The 19,483-nt window shown below is 49.5% G+C and overlaps 7 protein-coding genes across 7 annotated transcripts; 2 read left to right on the top strand and 5 right to left on the bottom strand.

Annotated features, from left to right (window-relative positions):
- Positions 1 to 419: 419 nt before the first annotated feature.
- On the bottom strand, positions 420 to 978 carry TRUGW13939_04986 (uncharacterized protein; the record flags this gene model as incomplete). Its single annotated transcript, XM_035488151.1, has 2 exons — positions 420 to 652; positions 714 to 978. Coding segments are annotated over 2 exons (498 nt in total), but the record flags the coding sequence as incomplete, so codon positions are not given.
- Positions 979 to 2,724: 1,746 nt separating this feature from the next.
- TRUGW13939_04987 (uncharacterized protein) lies at positions 2,725 to 6,682 on the bottom strand (the record flags this gene model as incomplete). Its single annotated transcript, XM_035488152.1, has 4 exons — positions 2,725 to 3,408; positions 3,459 to 5,842; positions 5,895 to 6,038; positions 6,091 to 6,682. 4 exons carry the CDS (start codon positions 6,680 to 6,682, stop codon positions 2,725 to 2,727), a joined length of 3,804 nt encoding a protein of 1,267 aa, XP_035344045.1.
- Positions 6,683 to 7,310: 628 nt separating this feature from the next.
- Positions 7,311 to 9,312, top strand: TRUGW13939_04988 (uncharacterized protein; the record flags this gene model as incomplete). The annotated part of the gene is made up of 6 exons (XM_035488153.1): positions 7,311 to 7,334; positions 7,385 to 7,824; positions 7,892 to 7,910; positions 8,085 to 8,390; positions 8,447 to 9,063; positions 9,114 to 9,312. 6 exons carry the CDS (start codon positions 7,311 to 7,313, stop codon positions 9,310 to 9,312), a joined length of 1,605 nt encoding a protein of 534 aa, XP_035344046.1.
- Positions 9,313 to 9,578: 266 nt separating this feature from the next.
- Positions 9,579 to 9,933, bottom strand: TRUGW13939_04989 (uncharacterized protein; the record flags this gene model as incomplete). The annotated part of the gene is made up of 3 exons (XM_035488154.1): positions 9,579 to 9,624; positions 9,681 to 9,748; positions 9,802 to 9,933. 3 exons carry the CDS (start codon positions 9,931 to 9,933, stop codon positions 9,579 to 9,581), a joined length of 246 nt encoding a protein of 81 aa, XP_035344047.1.
- An 854-nt stretch (positions 9,934 to 10,787) lies between these two features.
- On the top strand, positions 10,788 to 11,366 carry TRUGW13939_04990 (uncharacterized protein; the record flags this gene model as incomplete). The annotated part of the gene is made up of 1 exon (XM_035488155.1): positions 10,788 to 11,366. One exon carries the CDS (start codon positions 10,788 to 10,790, stop codon positions 11,364 to 11,366), a length of 579 nt encoding a protein of 192 aa, XP_035344048.1.
- A 1,644-nt stretch (positions 11,367 to 13,010) lies between these two features.
- Positions 13,011 to 13,553, bottom strand: TRUGW13939_04991 (uncharacterized protein; the record flags this gene model as incomplete). The annotated part of the gene is made up of 1 exon (XM_035488156.1): positions 13,011 to 13,553. The coding sequence occupies one exon, from the start codon at positions 13,551 to 13,553 to the stop codon at positions 13,011 to 13,013; it is 543 nt and encodes a 180-aa protein (XP_035344049.1).
- Positions 13,554 to 14,650: 1,097 nt separating this feature from the next.
- On the bottom strand, positions 14,651 to 19,330 carry TRUGW13939_04992 (uncharacterized protein; the record flags this gene model as incomplete). The annotated part of the gene is made up of 7 exons (XM_035488157.1): positions 14,651 to 15,109; positions 15,169 to 15,321; positions 15,400 to 15,448; positions 15,854 to 16,588; positions 16,640 to 18,450; positions 18,509 to 18,879; positions 18,949 to 19,330. 7 exons carry the CDS (start codon positions 19,328 to 19,330, stop codon positions 14,651 to 14,653), a joined length of 3,960 nt encoding a protein of 1,319 aa, XP_035344050.1.
- Positions 19,331 to 19,483: the final 153 nt, after the last annotated feature.

Below are 19,483 nucleotides of genomic sequence, written 5' to 3' on the forward strand. Positions count from 1 at the left end.
CCGAAACGTATCTTCCATATAACACATTCACCATCGTCAACAAGTATGAAAAAAAGCCTAAGCTTGGGTAGCTGATTTCCGTCATCTGAAGCAAAAGTTAGATCCATCGAGCATAGTGTCTAGACCAGCGTCACTTTTCAGTCTCAATCTTCAATTGCATAGACGGGCGGTGATCAACTCCCGAAGCCAACTTTTTCATAACCAAGCAACCTCACAATTGAATGGCTTTACAATCCTATGCCCAGTCCGGTTCTTGTCAAAATTGGCAGCGTGGAGTAACTTTCACGTTTGCTAGTCAAAACTGTTAGCCGAGATAGCGGAGCTTCCAAAGACTGATCAATGGGACGACCCTGTAGTCAATCACTTCAAGTTAAAACGCTGATCTTCTAAAAATAGAAGAGAGAGAGAGAGAGGTGTACCAAGTACTCGTGTTCAGTGAGTCCAAGCTCCATCATAGCTGTTGCCAACGCGGCATCTCCACCGTCTAGGTGTACGGCACCCATGATCGCTTCAACGGTGGTAGCCATAGAGTTTGCAGACACGGACATTGTGCCACCGTTCAGCTTGACGCAGTCATCCAGCCCATTTTCGAACCCAACACGAGTCAAATTCTTGTTACCCAGCACGCTGGAGCGAATTTCTGTCCACTGGCCTGTATATCAATGACATTACTAAGATAAAGTCACCAGAGTAATGGAGCTAGGAGATAGCACCTTTGGTGAGGGCTCTTTTCATCCACATCCGACACAGATATGATTCGGCGACCGAATTGCCATACACAGCTAGGCGATCGTTCTTTGGGACATGGATCCAAGAATCTTCAAATCTTACACTAGCAGTGGACATGTTGAGTGCCTGTATGAGGAGTGCGATATTGATAAAAGAGTATCCAATGATAGCCTCGCAGGATGAAATTCTGTCCTTCGTCAAGCGTACAGGGGTAGAGACGCCGCACGAAGCTCTCTTTCGCTTGCCCATGGTGGATATTGACGGGGTTGAGATGAGAGGTGTGTAAAGGTCAGAGGGAGGAGACGGGGGAGAGGGAAGAGGGGAAAGAGTCTGCGGGGATTCTGTATACCTTTTTCAGCCCTCTTCTACAATTCACGCCCCCCGCAAGTCACCTAACACCGAAACCCCCCTTTTGCTTCTAGCTTTTGTTTCTTCTACTGTTTCTCTTTTTCTCGTTAGAACTTTAGAGATAGTCAATCTCGACTCTTTAAACTGAAGCACAGATGCCATCAATCGGGTAGAATTAAATTCACGTAAATAAATATGTTAAAAAAAGGTAAAAAAGTACTCAATATCAACATGCCAGAAGAGGGATATTCAACAAGAGTGTGCCAAAGCTCGACAGCGAGCAGCACTCTGTTAGTTTCACATGGCAACCCCTCTTCGACTTTGATAAAAAAAGAACAAAAAAAAAAATATTCACTAAAGAAAAGAACACAACTGTTGCAAGGCAAAGTAATCCAGCCTTATTCCTTGCACCTCAAACCGAACAGATTAGATTAGATGACATGTAGAAAGGATCGCCCATCACCACCAAGACCATAACATTTTTTGCATGTGCGATTGCACTGCATTGCGAGAACGAACGTAGCAGCGGTTTTTCAATTTTTCGACCAACTTTGATGGAGATTTTTCGTCTTTTTCGATTGCAAGACTTTGGCAACGTTGAATGTTTGTAGCAACATGTAAAAAGCTTTACATGACGATGCATCCGGCCCCAGAGCTAATTGGGGCAGAGACTAGGAATTGGGTTTGTTAGCCTTGACACATCCTTTGGTCGCAAGAGAAAAGACATACCGGTGTCGATGGGGTTGAATTCTGGAGTCATTGTGACGGGCTGGGTGCACGTGTGGTGGTTATCGAGCAAAAGATCGAAGAGTAAAGACTGTTTCTCGGTTAGTAATGAAGATCAGAAAAAGAAGAAGTAAAGAAATGCTGTCGTACATACTTGTTGAGATTGATAGAATTGTCTCGTCTGATGCTTTTCTTGGTGGTTGGTGGAGAGAAGAGGAGAATCTGGGAAAGGCATGTCAGAGATATATATACCCACCAGCTGAGGTGGACTGTCGAGCTTCAATTCCCCAATTCAGGTATAAACCCTCCATTCTTTGTCTGAATAGCTTAGCTCTTTCCGGAGAATAACAGTGGCGAGAGTTGCATGTCTGAATGCTCCAGATGTCTGCGTTTGCGTTCATTCCCCAAGTCCAGATGTCACATGCATCCACTCCAAACCATTGTAGTAGATGGAAAACAGCGGTTCGGCCAGTAGCCATTGTGCCGAAGAAAGAGATCGACCTAGCTAGATAATGCTAATTAATGGTAAATAACATGCGAATAAACAGAGGCGGAATAATGGGTCGTCACATTGTTCGCTAACAGTTCATAAACTTCATATTGTTCTTTGCCGCTGGCCAATCGCGTGGGGCGGATTAGGGCTTTGCTCCGAGAACAATATCAACAACCATCCACCAGCCCCGGGTCGTCCGGCAGCCCAAAGCAGTCTGGGCCTGCGTTTGAGCATGCTACAAAGGTCTGTGTTGAAAACTTTATCAAACTATAATTCAATGGGAGGCCTTTCGGCGAATGTGCAAGCGATATTTTCCGGTGGTGTCAAACTATGAACTAAACTATCATGACAAGAGTCCAGAGAAAAAAACGTAATTCAAAAAAAAAAAAACAGCAACAAATAGCTGATTAGACTAGCCGTAAAAACTACTATGTGTAGACCTCCTCGGTCAAGGCATTCAGAGTCAATCCCTCCTTGGCAATGTCCTCCTCGATCAAAAACATCAGCGGCATCTCGACGAGAGTACCCTTCACCTGGCTCAGCAGCTCCTTGACTTGCTGCGCACCCTCTGGCCCAGGCGCAAAGTTGTCGCGAACGACATGGCCCCACTCGTATCTGCCAGGTCGAGTGACCCGCTTCCCCTCTGCCTCCACGTCGGCTTTGCGGAAGTTATACTCGTAAAACTCTTTGTACGCATCCCAGTTGCGGACGTAGTCGTCAGGGACTGGGTTAAACACCTTGCGGAAGACCTCGGTGTTTGTCCGTGCGCGCGAGTTCCAGAGGCTTTGGAAAGTGCTTGAAAGAGGATCGGCAACCACTTGACTTTCGGGCGAATTAAGGTCCGCTTCGTTTGGCACGCCCACTGGCTCGCAGTTGGCATTCGGCCGAGTGTAGTCCTGAGGCTTGAGCAGACCAAGGTGTTTGCGGGACAATTCTCGCCGTAAAGAGGCGGCAAATCTACTAGCTTGCCATTGTTTACCATCCATCTGCGAGTCAAGAGGCGTGGGATCCTCGATCACAAGAGCGATTTCTGAATCGTGGCTACCGAGCTGTGATCGGTCGTTCAGGTTAGCCGAACCAACAATTGCAATCCGATCATCCGAAATCAGGACCTTCAAAGAAATATTAGCAGTTGGCCAATCCAATCATATAAGAGCCATACCTTGCTGTGAACATAGAGTTCCTCGCTAACAAAAGCATCGATTTCGGGAAGATCACTGTCCCATGGCACTTTGCGAATGTCCTCGCCACCAAGCATGTAGCACTCGCTAACCGAGTCCCAGCGACCAGATGTTGCAGAGGGGTACGCAGTCGCCGCCTTTTGATATTGGTCGTAAGGCTGGGTGGTGTCGAATGCTTTTGCCGGTGCTCCCGGCCCATAGCCACCGGAGCCAACTTCGGCGACGTCATGGTATCTACGAGCGTCTTCATAGCTGACGCCGCTAGCTTTCTCGGCCTGCAACATTGTGCTGTTGGTGTTGATTCTGTCGTAGTTGCGAAGGTTATAGAACCGGATATACTCCATTGGGTTAAATCCCTCCTTAGCGATAAGCTCCATGATACTGTGTCCGCCTCTGTTGATTGAATTGTATTGAAACTCCATGATTGCCCGAGTACTTAGAGACGAGTCATCTCGCAAATCACCTGCAAACCCAGGGACAGCGGGGATGACGACGATGATCTTGTATTTCTGGCCGGCACGGGCAGCACGAAGAACACGTTCCACAATAGCAGCACCGATTTTGTTCTGGACCGGCTTTTGGTCATCGCCTGTAGCAGTAATGAAGAATTGGTTCTCAATGTATACGAAATGCTGACTGTTGTGGATCGCCGCAATGTAGGCGTCCTGAATAGAGTGTTCTGTCTGGATGCCTGCACTCCACTGAGAGCAGCTTCGCACAACCTGACACAACTGAGTACCGGCTGGTCGTCCGAGATTGGTTATGTATTTGTCCTGGTACTGATGGACCTGGCCAGCGAGTTGGCCACGCAGAGAGTGGCCTAGTCCGCGGACATCCGTCAAGAAGTTCTGGGAGGTAGATCTGCCATTGCCTTGGTATTCGGTGCTATAGCCTGGCAGATTGCTGCCGTAGCCTCGTGAAAGATCTCCCTCTTCATATACGCCTCGACTCTGGGATTGCTGCGATTCTTGAGTTCCTTGAGTTGGCGGCGGAGCAAAATACGGGGCTTGAGTTGGGGTTTGAGTATGTGATCCATATTGACTAGAACCGTATCCTTGGTGAGAGGGGTCTTGACTTGTATACTCGGTGCCGGTAGACGGAGGTGGTCCTGGTGGCGGCGGAGGAAAGTATTGTCCACTTTGGGGGGTGCTAGTGCTAGAATCGTGCTGCTGACCTTGCCACTGCTGTTGCTGCTGTCCGTGGCTGTCTGGGGGCGGGGGATAGCTCTGCGTAGCCGGAGACTGCTGGCCCTGCCATTGCGGTTGCTGCTGCTGTCCTTGGCTTGGAGGCGGAGGGTAGCTCTGAGTAGTCGAAGATTGCCCTTGCCATTGAGGCTGCTCCTGCTGTTGTGGCTGACTTGCCGGAGGTGGAGGATAACCTGGTGTGGCCGGAGACTGCTGACCCTGTTGTTGACCCTGCCATTGCGGTTGTTGAGATTGCTGCTGTTGTCCTGGAGGTGGAGGATAGCTCTGTGCAGCGGGAGACTGTTGACCCTGCTGGCCCTGCCACTGTGGCTGCTGCTGCTGTCCTTGGCTTTGACCTTGGATTGGAGGCGGAGGGTAGGACTGTTGTGCAGTAGACTGCTGACCTTGCCACTGTGGGTGTTGAGATTGCTGCCAATGAGGATCCTGGCTCAGTTGGCCTTGATTGGGTGGCTGTGGGTGTTGAGACTGCTGCGTTGCGGCGACAGGGGGTACAGGAGCCCCTGGAGGAGCATTTCCTGGGGCATTTCCTGGAGGGGCGTTGCCGGGTTGATTACCATAGCCAGACTGCCGATAGAGACTCAGCTTTTGGTATTTCGTTTCGTTGCGAGCATAGTACTTTGTATCGAAAATGTAGTTCCAGCGATCCACAAAGTGTCTGCGCAAGTCTTCGACTGCAGGGCCCCTGAGACTAATGGAAATATCGGACCATCCCATGCGACCGGTAGCTTTTCGGTCTAGCTGATTCTGCTCCCAGTGCGACACATCTTGAAAGTCAAGGACTCTGGCATTGTTGTAGTCCTGGCCCGGGAACACGATTTCGCGCAGGTCGGCTGCGTGGACGTCAGCAATGGCGTGTTGGTTGGTATCCCAGCGCCCAAAGCAAAGGTCGAGGCCGCCCATGAACGCAATTTTGCCATCGATTAGGCAAAGCTTTTCGTGATGAGCCCAGAACAGGACAGTGTCGCCTTTTGTGCCGTAAAATGCCTTGACAGTGTCACTTGGGAGCTTTGACAGACTGGCACCGTCAAAGGACAGGTTCTGAAAGGACGCAGCGAGGGAGTTTTTGATTTCGTTGGTGTCTGGCAGATGATCGGGATGGCGGAAAACCAAGATGTTTGGATGCAGGGCTTCTAGGCTGTGCTTGGTGTGCTCCGAGCTTACTTTTGAGGGGTTAGTATTAGAGTATGTATTCTGTGATGTCAAAACACTTACAGGTGAGCGCCTTTTCAACCTCCTTGTAGACTATAATGTTGACGCGGACTCCTCGCTGGGCGGCGGCTTGCAACATGCGGTCGAGGCGGTACTGCTCGTTCTTTGCTGGCGGACGTCGTAGATATAACTCGGGAGACAGCCACCCTGTTGAATCAGTATCGGTCTATTAGCCAGATGGATATAGAACGGAACACACAGTCTAGAATCCAGATCGACTCTTTGGCGCTCTCCAGGGCGCGCGACACGGCCCAGAAGTAGGAGAAGCCGTCGACATGCCATTTGACGTCGTTGTTTTCACGCGGTGGCGCGAAGCTCTTGAAGCGTTGGGCGTTATTGGGGTTGTTGTTACTGCTGGAGCCATACTGCGAGTAGCCATCGGCGTCGAGTGTGGTGCCGATTTTCTGGGCCAACTGGGAGCCGACGTCCGAAACAGTGTCCTGGAACTTTCCGAGGAAGCCGGACAGCTTGTCTTGTCGGGGTGGTCTGTTGGGATCTTGGTACTGTTGTGGCTGTTGCTGGTATTGATGTTGTTGTTGTGGTTGTTGCTGTTGCTGTTGCTGTTGCTGTGGTTGTTGCTGGTCGTAGCTTCCACTCTGGGACGGTCCCGTGCCGGCGCCGTAGTTGTAGTTCTGCTGCTGCTGGCCCTGGCTGTAGTGGCCCTTGAACTTCTTCAAACCGTCAGACAAAAGCCCTCTCGCACTGTCGCTCAGGCCGCGCTCTCCGCCCTGCGTGTTGTCGCTCTCGCCATAGTAGCGACCGTAGGCCAACGGGTTGTCGCCGCCGGACATGCTGATGATTGTTTCTGGCTGTGGCTGTTACACGATGGTGCGATATTAATATATCTGAGTGCAGAGGGAGTCGATGCTATTTAATGGCGACAGTCAAATGACAGCTGAACCCCGCTCATCACGTACACCAACGGCCAGCTAGTCATTCATAGGACCAGTCGACCCCGCCAGCAGCTGCTTACTGTGGCTGTGCATCGCAACTGCGCTTCGATGGGGACTAGCATACGTGGCGCTCAATATTGTTATTATCATTAGGTCATATTGGTCCGATCTGTTATTTTACCATGTATTACTCGCCGTCTCATCCAGGGTGTTTATCGTGGAATGGAAAGAAAGGGTGGTTTCGAACGACACTCTCCCAATACCTGGTCAACCCCAGTTTAGAGAGAGCGAAAAACAATCCGCCGTGATCAACAAACATTTCAATGAATTTAACAATAATAATTCCATTTATAATAATCCGTCGCAATCGAGACAATCGCAGTGAGGGGAACCCCGCACCCCGCTCCTTATCGCTTCCGGCAGAATTGGAGAAGAAGGTGATATAAAGATGACGCTCCCCATTGACTTGATTCTGGAATTTTTTCATATCGATATTCTCAATTCTTGACATCTTTTAAACACCATCATGTCTAACCTCGCAACCCTCGACGTAAGTATACATGTATAGCCCGTCAATAGGTCAAAGCATAACAGCCACAGGCCTCCCAGCACCCAAACCTCCCGCAGTCGGCGCAAACGCTATTTACCGCCAAGGCGCAGAAACAGCTCAGCTTCGAGGAGATCGCGAAGCAGATCGGACGCAATGAAGTAGCCACGGCGGCCATCTTCTACGGGCAGGCCAAGGCGTCGCCCGAAGACATTGCCAGCCTGTCCACGGTGCTGGACGTGCCGCAGGGCGTGCTTGAGCAGCAGCTGGGCGGGTTTCCTGACCGCGGGCGCTCGGTCGAGATGCCGCCCAGGGAGCCGTTGATCTACCGGCTGTACGAGATTATACAGAACTATGGGTACGCGTACAAGGCGGTGCTGAACGAGAAGTTTGGCGACGGCATCATGAGCGCCATTTCGTTCTCGACCAAGGTGGAAAAGGAGACGGATGCCGATGGGAACAACTGGGCGGTGATCACTCTGCGGGGGAAATGGTGAGTGTGAATCCTGAGGATTTGAATTCGAACTGACCGTGTTAGGCTGCCGTTTTCTCGTTTCTAGGGTGAGATGGAATGGAATGGTGGGATGATAATGTAGTCAGTGGTATTTAAGTGTAAATGAAAAAAGTTCCAAGCGTGCAGTTTCCCCAAGGCGGGACCCGCTCCTTCCTCGTTTTTCTCTCCTCGCTCCTCGCTCACTGCTCTTCTTCACTCCTCCCCATCACTTCTCTTCCTTATTCTCACTCACCCCATAGACAACACTTCCTCACTTCATCGGAGCTCAACTCACGGGCAAGATGGCCGCTCCTGCAGCCGCAGATCCAGCGGCCGCTGCCCTTTTCCACTGCACCTATGCCGACTGTTCGCTGTCGTTCGACGACGAAGAGGACAGGGCCGCGCACAAAGACATGGAGCACGACTACTGCCTCCGCTGCAACGTCGACTTTCCCAACTACGAGACCCTGCTGAAGCACAAGATCGAGAGCGTCAAGCATGTCGTGTGTCCTATTTGCGGCGGAGAATTTAGCACAGTTTCTGGACGAGACCAGCATGTTTTGCGGGTGCGGTTGATAGTACTTGTTTATTGGTCTTGTTGATATGCCGCTGACAGATGCAGAGTCACCCCATCGACCACGAAATCAAATGCCCGTTTGGCCGCTGCGACAAAGAGTTCAAGAATCCCAGCGGCTATATTAGCCATATCGAAAAAGGAAAGTGCGTTAGTGGTGTCAACAAGCAAACCATTCTGGTGCGACGCGACATGAAGGCTATGGAGTCAGACATGGCCTATCGTGCAATCCAAGGTACCTTTCACGGCCCCATCGGCCAGTCAACAGAACAAGATGCAGACAGCGACGGCGATGGCGGGGTTTCTGTGGTTCAGGATGAAACCCACCTATCGCTCATCCACCAGCCCCGTGAAGATGATGGCAATAAAGCACAGGCGATGAAGTTCTGGCCGCCGCTGGGCGCAGACACCAAAGAACTGCCAGCAGACGGGGTGGCCCTGACCAAACGCGCCATCGAGAAAGCAGCAGTCCAGCCGTCGTTTCGCCCAACTCCCGTCATTCCGCGCTCGGGTGCGCTGAAGGTTTACAAGACGTTTATTCCGCGGTTCAGCGAGAACCAGTACCTGAACCAAGCGTCGGGCAAGTTTGAATGCTGCAAGCAGGAATTCGCGACTGGAGACCAGCTCGCAACGCATTTGCTCTCGCACCGGGCACAGCGATTTATGTATGTTCCCCCTAAAGCTGTGGATTTGAACCATGCTAAGTAATTCCTAGATGTCCCATGTGTAGAAAGAGCATGCAGTCAGTCACCGCGCTAGTGTCTCATGCGGAGAACAGCCAGAAATGCGGCCTATCTCGGCGCAGCGACGCATCGGCGATCATGGCGATTATAACTGGGGGGCTGGTCACAGCGGATCGGTGGATTGACGAGGACCACTATAATTTGAAGTACGAGGCGGCCACTCACTTTTGAGTTACGGTCAAATTCCAGATACCAGGCAGCAGCATAACCGACGGTTCCTGAGCCGGATCCCCACAGCCCCACGTTACATTTTATTACTACGTATGTACTTGAATACTATTTTGAGGAGAAAGTGGTTTGCAGCTAGTCAGGAGATGTGTCATAGACTACTATCAGACAGCTAAACAATGATATCACGTTCCAAACTTGAACTTGCAAACAATCATCATCGTCATAAACCGGGTATTGTGCATCGCATCAGCATAACTCTAATCAACCTAGCAGCACTCCTCGAGACACTCGAACGCGCAGAGACCGGCGCAGCTGAAAGAGAAATTAGCCATATTCCCCTAAAATCGTGTTGTCAAAGAAAAACGTACCATCCGCAGCACACATTACAGCAGCCACCACCACCGCGGAGTTTCATTTGCTCGGATTCTGGCGAGGGCTATCATACATCAGTATAGACCATTTAGTTATATAAGGGTTTTTTGGACGTACAGCGTGCTGCTCGCCGGTGTAGCTGGCGGGTTGCTCCATGGTCATAGTGGAGGCATTCCAGGTAGGCTGCTGGGATTGCTCGTCCTGGGGCTTGGCGGACTTGAAGAGGCCGAGGAAACCGTTTTCGAACATCTTTTTTTTTTTTTTTTTAAGATATCGAAATTGAGAGAGATTGGATTTGATAGAGAGAACGAGTATGAAACTGAAACTGAGAAGAGTGAGTGGGAAAGAAAGGGAATCAGGAGAACGAGCGCAATTTAAGCAAGAAAGGAAGCCGGGTCCACTTTGCGCTCGGTACGGTACCGTACCGTCGGCCAACGTGTCTCAAAAGCTTAGCCTGGGCGTTGGCCCACCGGGCCACACAGGTCACTCGGTCACGCGTAATCATCAGCCACATTTACACTCTTTACGTATCATTATTTAATTTTATTAATATGTACCGTTCTGCCCAATTTATTAATAGAATGGTACTACGTCCGTACGTATATGCGCACCGCCACGCTGTGGAGACGTGCACTGTTTGTATTCCCCTGTACAGCCCTGTAGACTAACGGTGATAGGCGCTGCCGTCTACCCGTCTCACTCCGCAGAGTGTAATGTAATTACCGGCGCCATCATTATTGACTGTTCCGTGTATCCGGCGCGCCGCTGGCTAGCTGAAGCTGAAACCCTGAAGCCTGGGAGGCTGGGCGAGGGCCTGGGGCTAGAGCCTAGCTGAGCGAGTTGCATATGCTCTGCATGTTGTGCAAGGAGAAAAAGTGCAGAAAACTGAGCAAATCGAAGAGATCGTTCTTATCTCTCTGCCAAGCCCGGATCTCGCGCCGAAGTCACATGATCTGGATGGCTGTCGTTCCTTCCGCGAACCGCTTCAAACTTTCCGACTGGCTGACTGACTTGACTCTGCCACTGCCACCAGGGCTGGTCCCGATCTGAACCTACACAAAAAGCATTCTCTTCAAACTCTTCTCGCTCAGCAGAAAAACAAAATGGCAGACGTCCAAGAAACCCGCGCCAAAGACTTTATCCGCTTCAAAAACTTCGCAGCATGGACTTTTATCGTCGGCGCGCCCGTGCTGCTGGCCATGCCGCCACGCAAACTCGACCTGCACAGTTTCGCGCTGACCTCGGCGTTTGCGGTGTCTGCGAACCATTTATATCGTCAACGGAATCCCGCGGGGAGGGGGATATTGGATGAGACTGGGGTGCGGGTTTTTGCGCGTGAAGATAAAGAGGATGGGCCGGCGAATTTGTTCAAGCAGCTGCCTACGGAACGAGCGGCAGAGGTACAGGCGCAGTTGCGCGCGGCAAAGGAAGCGTCCTTGACAAACCAGACAGAATTGGACAAGTACAAGTCGGCGACGCAGTTTCAGGATCGGTCACTACCGGAAAAGATCTGGATGGGTGCGGAGACGGAGGGCTGGAAGGAAAGACGGCTGCGTGAGGAGCAGCAGGCGCTGGCTGAGGGAAAGGGGTATGGCGATTTGATCATGGAGCATATCTGGGACGTGTGGAATTGGGGGAAGCCCGAGGACAAGAATGACAACAATACGGATGGAAAGAAGTGATCTTTTTTTTTTTTCAATTACATACTGTACATTACTGTAACATATCCAACGACTTATTGATAATAGCACAAGAACATTGAGGTCAAGATTTTTATTTATTTATATCTATCTAAACGGAGTGTGCCAGTTTCGGGGCTGACACAAACCGAAAGCATGTAATAATGACCGGTGATCAGCCGTTCATCTTGCGCATCTCGAATCTGTAGATTCAACAATAACAACAACATTTGAAAATGCCCGAAGGCGATGGGTATCATATCATCTCTTTCTCGTCACCAATGCCAAAAGGCAGTGTCATCAACATTCATATCATCACCAGTAATAATGCCATTTGGCAGAAAGGGTATCTCAACATCAAACACCAGCGCTATGCAGAGTCACAACAATTGAATAAAACAAAACAAAACAAGAACAAAACATTTGAAAATTTGAAAATTTGAACAGAAATCCCCGGGGATACAAATTTGAAAGCAAAGTTTTTTTGAAGAAAAAGATCAAGAAGTAAATCAAAAGAAGAAGAAGAAAAAAGACTCTGTGGGACAAGTCCCAAATTCAACATATCAATCCCTAGGCAATTGCCTTTCGTCCCCTTTTTTGAGCCAGGTAAACCCGGTCAAATATCTCATCAGGCCATAGGCCGCTCGTCCCCTGTATTGATGTGCCAGTTTCGAACCTCGACACACAATATAATATCAACTCAGGCCATTGGCCTCTCATCGTCCCCATGCCGGGATATCAATGATCAATTGATTCCACGGTCAGAAAAAAAAAAGACCAAAGGTCTATCGTCCTCAACTTGCACAGGCCTCAGGTCCTGGCGACCTCCCGAAAGAAAGAAAAAAGCCTCAAGGGCATGTAAAACCATTGTCCAACCCGATTTCCAGATGGATATACCACTGGGAGCTACCCAGGGTAAATCATAAAAGGCAATAATGCCAGTACAGACCAAATGAGAGTTCTGCTCAGATACATGATGTGAAAATAAAAGAAGAAAAAAAAAACAGAACAAACAAAAAGCGGATGGCATGATCACGAGCATGCGCTCATCCGTAAAATCCGGAATGGAATCACGGGCCCATGTCCAGAGGTATCCGAGTGGTGCAATCACGAGTACACGCTGATCAGATAAAGATAAAGTATCCCGGTTAAGGGAGATGCAATTTAGATGGCAGAAGATGTGTCCCCGGAGGGAAGATGTAAACCCAAGATGAGGGCAAAAGATGTCGGAAGATGTAAAGTAATTCCCGGAGGGTAAATATTAAACCCAAGATAGGGACAGAAGATGTCAAAAGATGTAAGCCCGAGGCTCATCAAGACGTTTAAAAGAGGAGGAAGAAGAAGAGGGAGAAGGAGTAGACGGTACGATCACAAGCGTACACAATCCAAAAATAAAAGCCAATGGCACGATCACGAGCATGCTCTCATTGGGAAAACAAGATACCAGTGGTGCGATCACGAGCGCACGCTCACTGGAAGAAATCACTGATGGTGCGATCACGGGCGCACGCTCATCAGGAAATTAAAATTAAGAGGTTCGATGGTGCGATCACGAGCGCACGCTCATCGACCTATTTAAAAGAGTTCCAGAAGTTCAGGGTGGTGGGGAGCTAGCTCAACCCAGGGACCGGCGTCAGAAGCATCTGCTTAAGAGAGCTCGATAACGCTCATCAGCTCGGTCAAGAGTGTCATGGTGAGCGAGGGTGCTTCACCCATGACAATGTCGCCTTCGATGTCAATTTGGGTATGGAGGCCATTCGTATTGGCATACGAGAACTGGCTCCATTCAGGAGGCGCCGGAGCGTCCTCCATGGAAGTGTCTTTGGGTTCCCAATTGACTTTCTCCCAGAAGGTAGGTTCTGGGCGAGGAGGAGGAGGAGGAGTGTAGCGAAGGGCTTGAGTCCCCTTTCGGGGGCTCTTCTGGACTTTGTTCTGGTTCCAGTTACGGGGCTGACGAGAGCCACCGCGGCTGTTGCGACCACGGTAGGGACCAGGGATGTTCTGGCGTCCCAATGGAAATGACGATGGAGTTGCAAGTTCCATGCCACCCATAGCAATGTTCCCATCAGCGTCCTTGGCTGGAAGTCTCTGCTTGGTGGGCCGGTTTGACCTGCGGCGGCGGTTGTTTGAATTGAAGTCGCGGCGACCTCCACGTCGACCGTTCTGAGGCTGTTGACAGTGGAAGGCCATGATGAAAGAGTGGCAGAAAAGGTTTGGTAAGAAGAAGAAGTTTGAAAGGTAAGAATTTTCAAAAGCAACAAGTGTGACCTTGCTTGAACTAATGCTTGTATCAGCTGTCCGGATCTCGAAGAAGGTGAGCGGAAGTTATTGAAGGGGTTCCAACGACACAGGTCTCGTCAGGTTCTTCCAGATATCAAGAAAAATCAAAATGCAATTCTCAATCGGTTACGTTTTTTTTTGTTTTGTTTTTTTACGTCCGACGATTTTTTTTTTAAACACGCAAAAACCCGGTCCGCCTGGAGCTCTTTTATTACTGCGCGAAGGGGCCTTCAAGTAACTGTTTTTAAAGAGGAGTGCCGGATCAGGGACAGAAGAATCAGAAAAGCAAGGTGAAGAGGAAAAGAAAGAAAAGAGCAGAAGGGCGAGCAGAGAGGCTGCTTTTAAGACTGAGGGTGACATCACTGACCCTGAGCAGTATGCTGTCTGACAGTTAGCTTTCCATGGAACGAGGTCGGCAGTTGATGTTATTAATAGCAGCATTTTATATAAACCATGGTTGGAAAAGCAATTCATGTACCTGAAAGTGTCCCGAATAGGGAAAGTAGCTGGGAGACGGCTCGAGACTCAGTTCGACCCCCTGAAAACTGCCAGAATAGGGAAAGTAGCAAATGGAATCGTCTTTTATCAGTGACGGTCTCTCTTTACTGACAGCGTGGCAAGCCAATCACATATTTTGATTCCAGGAGAGCCCCGTATCAGGTACTGCTATATATAGTCTGGGATCGAGTCAACGGCTCAGACAGACGTCATTTATAGATGCTTTCTCAGGGGAATTCTCAGGGGAAACTCTCCAGTATGATGTATCAGGATGGGAAAAACAAGGCTGCATTATGAGCGTAATACTGGAATTGATGCTCGATCTGTGAGTGTGTAATATTTAAATAGAATCCATTTCTCGTTGGGGTATCAAGCGTATCAACTTGTGTTCATGCATAGCCGGCTATCTCCGACCCACGACGGAAAACAACGGCGACAAAAGGACACTCATAATAACAACAGCATTGCTCTGAAGAGTCCAGACCGTCGTAGACTAGACAGTTGATGATTTAATCTGCCTTGTGTCGTTTTCGAATTGCCCGATCGGGCTTAGTAGCAGCAGCAACAGCGTCGTTGGTCCCGCTACTACGTCTTCGCTTCTTGCCTGGTTCGTCGAGCTGAACCCGCCGCTGCTCCTCGCGCAGTCGCAGGCGTCGCTCGACCTGCTCAGAGATGTCGTCCTTCTGCAGGGCCACGGGGACATAGTTGCTGACGTCGTCGTCGGCCCCAGGGATCGCCCGTTTTGTTCTAGTCCGTTTTCCCATCCCAGAAGATTCCGTATCGGCGTCATTGTCCGTCCTGCTACGCTTCTGCCCGGGGCGGACATTCTGATAAGACTCGCTGGAGCTGTTGTTCTCCATTTTGGATGTAGAAGCACGTTGTTGCGACTTGGGCGCCGCGTGGATTTTTCGCTTGCCGTTGTTGTGCGTCTCTCGTGTGTCTATCTTCGCGGCAAACTTCTGTTTATTCTTTGTAAAAACTTGTCAGCTTAAAAAACATATCCTGAATCCTGAGTCATAGAACTAACAAGTTGCTCACGCAGTAGCGAAAAGCTCTCCACCAGCTTCTGCGCGCTGTCCAGCACCTGGTCAACAGCTCTGTCCGTTTCGGCGGTGTTTTTCGCGAGCGATTTGACGAGTGTTAGATGCGATGAAAGACTAGATTCGTGGGTGTTTATCATCTGCATGTATATGTACAAGGGAGATGTCAGTAAAAGCTCTGGAAAGAGATGAAGCTAGAAGGTATAGGAAGCTCTTACGTCTGCCAACGGCGGCGAGTGCGGCGATGCGTCTGCTCCGTCGCCCGCGCTGGGTATTGTCGTCTGCTGGTTTGAAATCGGTCCCATTATATGCGTACACCCGTGAGGCAGTTTTCAGTGGTTTATTTTCCTCTGCGTCGTGTTAGTGTTGGGCGAGATTGGCGCGACAGGGCTGGATGGTGCGGAGGTGAAGTTTTATTTAAGCATCGGGGCAGATCGTGGATGAGGTCCCCACATGAACCCAGTTGCCCTGGAACTAGCTGCATCGTCGCTAGTACGCTTTGGTGCTGGTGGCGCTATCGCTATCGCTATCGCCGAACTATGTTTTATCTCCGCGTCTACAATTACTACGCCCGTACAGACTCTACAGAAGGCAAGGCAATGTGACTAAATCATTATTTATGCAGCATACATATAGAAAAACACAATCCAATATTAATTACACAATCATCACCATGCGCCGGGGTCGTAATCAAACCTCATCAACTCCTTCTCCGAGTCCTCAACGTCTTTCTTCGCCTTCATCCGCATGTAGAAAATCGGACAGTCGCGCGACGAGCAAATCACTTCACAGTGCAAACTGCCCTGGCAGCGCTGGCATTGCGTCCACAGCCGGCCAAAGCGGACCTCGAGATCAGACACTTTCTTCAGCGTTTTGGAATACAGCTCGCCCATCCGGGGACGGCAGTTTTCGCAAACGGCGCCCGCCTTTTCATCCTTGCCGACAAGAGGTTTCTTGCAGCCCATGCATGTCTGTGTCTTTTTTGCAAATTTCATCAACCCGCCCAGCGTGGGGGCCGCCACGGAAATAGCCCGTGTGTGTTCACCAGTCAACAGCTGCGATGCCTTTTTCTCTCCCAGGATCGGCTCGAATATACGTCCCAGCGGGTTGGCGAGTTGGTTGTCGAGATAATACTTGGTGTCGATAGGGAGGTTGTTCTCGAGTACATAGAGCGGGTCTTCTGATTTCTCGTAATTCTTCGATCCGCCAGCACCCTTGACGATCACATACGCCACACGGTCACCCAATGTCGGTGCAGACCCTGCGTCTCTTTTGCGCATCCGCTCGGCGAGTTCGACGTGGGCCTGTTTGGCAGTGTAGTCGGACTTGGATAAGGCCTTGGTAATAACCAACTTGGACATGTCAACTTTGTTTTGTAGCAAATCAGAAATGGTATTCTTGACATAACTGGAAGACCGTTAGCAAATATTTTTTTTATCTAAGATCAAACCATCTTACTCTTGTGCTCCGTCAACATCTCGGTCAATAAGAATCTTGTGTAAAACAGTTTCAATGACAGTCTGGACAAGCCGACAATTGTCACGCCGAACAGTCTCAATACCCTTACTGTCCATCTTGTCAAACTTCTTCGGGTTGGTCCAGTAAAGACCAGCGTAACGTTTCTTGTTGATCAGTAAGTATGGAAAGTACACCTTCTCAAACTCGAGTTTAATCGGTCGGATGAACTTTGACGACACGTAATCGGCCGCTTCTTCCCCTAGTTTCATTGCTTCCTCAAGATTCTTGACTCCGAACTTGACCATCACCGAGTCAGTGTCGCCGTAAATGACCTGTGCGTCATGTGAGTATCCATTGGCGATAGTGTATTTTGCCTCAACCTCTGCTTTCGTCTTCTCAATCATTTGACGACCATAACTAGTTGTACTACTGGCGATTTCCAAACAAGGAAGCTTTCCAACCGTTGCTCCCGTAATACCGTACACACTGTTAGCGCTTATCTTCAGCGCAAGTTGTCGACCGTTCAGCACCGCCTTTTTAAACGGGTCCGTCTCGACAGCCAGTTCTTTCTTGGCCTTTTTCCGTGCCCCCAAGAGTTCTTCAAGAATCTGCGACAACAACCCTTTCCGAACATTTGACTTGCAGAACATGTCACCATTAGGCGTCACAATATAGTCCTTATCCTTTTCAAATTTATACACCTCCACGGCTTTCTTGTTCAAAAGGGTAGTATAGCAAAGATTGTGTGCTTGGATGATAGACGGATACAAAGACGCAAAATCAAGGGTTGCAATAGGCACGTCATAGTAGCCTCGGGTAGGTTCGATAACGGTTGCACCCTCGTACTCGCCCTCGTCCTGCTTGCTGAGATTCGGAATCACCAAATCCTCCAGGAGAGCCTTGCGGAAAAGCTGACTGATGAATTTGACCTGCTGACCACGAGACAAGAGATAGTTGAACGGCACGCCCGTCACCCTGGCCATCTCAGTATAGTTAACCAGGCACATCAACTTGTCCATAAGTCTTTGTGGCAGGTAGGCATCCTTTAGACAGTAGACAGCCAACCGCCTTCGTGAGTCGGGGGTACCGTTATGCAATTCTGTAATCATTGTGTGGTGTACATCTTCTTTTTGTTCACCCAAGAAATGAGCAGAGACCGAGTTCAACGTGTAACTTCGAAGATGATGATCTCTTTGCACCAGTTGGAGAAGGTCAAGCTGTATTCTTCCATTTGTATTGGTCGTTTTTGTATCGCGATTGCCCATTTGCTTACTCGATAGGTTGCTTTCTTTTGCTTCAGACTTTTGATTGGGTAGTCGCGTAAAGTATGGGAAATTATGGCATTTCAAGTGCTTCGCGCGGTCAAGCAGGTACGGAAAGTCGAAATTTGAAATGTTATACCCGATAATAACGTCTGGATCAACCTTTTGGAGAAAGTCTTTCCATGCCATCAGCAATTTGTCCTCGTGCTCAAACTCTAGGATTTGGGCGTTGACGATAAGACTGCACGTGTTTAGGACAAAGACGTTTCGAACAAAGGGCTTTGACTCTCCATAACGGGTAACCACGTTCGCAATCTGAATCACAGGGTCTTGGTTTGGCTCTGGGAAGATTCCCTTTCGGCCTGCACACTCAATATCGAAGGACAAGACACGTAGCGGTGCCGTTTTTGCGTACTCGCCATCATGTGAATGGGCGATAAGGTCGGTATAAGAGATACGCGCCTCGATTTGGCAATTTGAATATTTAAAATTTGGGGGAACCAGTTGGTATTTACCTGCCTTGGCTTCCACCCAGGACATGCCGGAGATCTTTTTCGACCGTTAGTTAAAAAACGATTGAAACCCAAACACCAGTGTCTAAACTTACTCCGGTATCAATCATAAATCTCAACACGTATTGGATATTGTCGAATGTCATAATACCTCCGTCATCGACCGACTGCCATAGGCCTTTATAATTAAGCGACGAAAAGTTCTTCTCCAACGAATTGCGCAGTTTCCCAATATCCTTGTGGTCTGTAACTGTGAGTTTAATGTATGGTTTCTTGGTTTTACCCTGGTAGCCGTAAAGGTTTTCTTTAATCACGAGCTCTGCCGAGTGGATAATCTGGCCACCGTACCCAAGCTTCGAGTTGAGCCACATGGCGTATTGAGGAATATACTCTTGTTTGAACCCCGTGGGAGCAGCGATATACAAATAATGACGAAAATTCTCGACATGGAGGAGGACGGAATTCCCTTCCTAGGCGATGTCAGATCAAATTCACCGTATAGTATTTCCTCATTCAGTACTTGCCTGGGTCACACCAAAAAGCTTCACAGTTGCCGCGCCACTAAAGGTCCCCTCCTCAGCGTCGATTTGCTGGAAGCACAGGTTGTCCTTTGCTGCATCGAATCCTTCCAACGGTGGTCGCTCCCATTGTTGGTCTTTCTCGAAGTTATTTTCCTTCAGTCCATGGATATCTTGGGTCAATTTTTCTAGGTCTTCCTCAAAAGAACTCTTCGCTTGTGCCTGGCTCGAGCCAAAGCTCTTGACACCGTTTCTTTTCGGGGCGACTTTCTGTAAAGCGGATGCTTCGTCTGTTTCGAGCTTTCGTTTCTTGGAAAGGGTGCTAGGTAGGATATTGCCGGACGTCATTGTCGCGTCTCCGAGAATGCGTTTCTGCGGCTTCATTGGAGTTTCTGCCATTGTGACGACTCAATCACAGGACCAAAGCAGGGCACTCTGGTAACGAATTTTCGAGTATTATGGACAAACAGCTGTGGCATGCTGCTTGGAGAAAGAGCCAAGAATGACGCGCCTCCCCGTGTCGCGCCACTTTACGCGTGCTGCACGTGATCC

The sequence above is a fragment of the Talaromyces rugulosus genome, chromosome III, assembly GCF_013368755.1.
Source record: "Talaromyces rugulosus chromosome III, complete sequence".
NCBI lineage: Eukaryota > Fungi > Ascomycota > Eurotiomycetes > Eurotiales > Trichocomaceae > Talaromyces > Talaromyces rugulosus.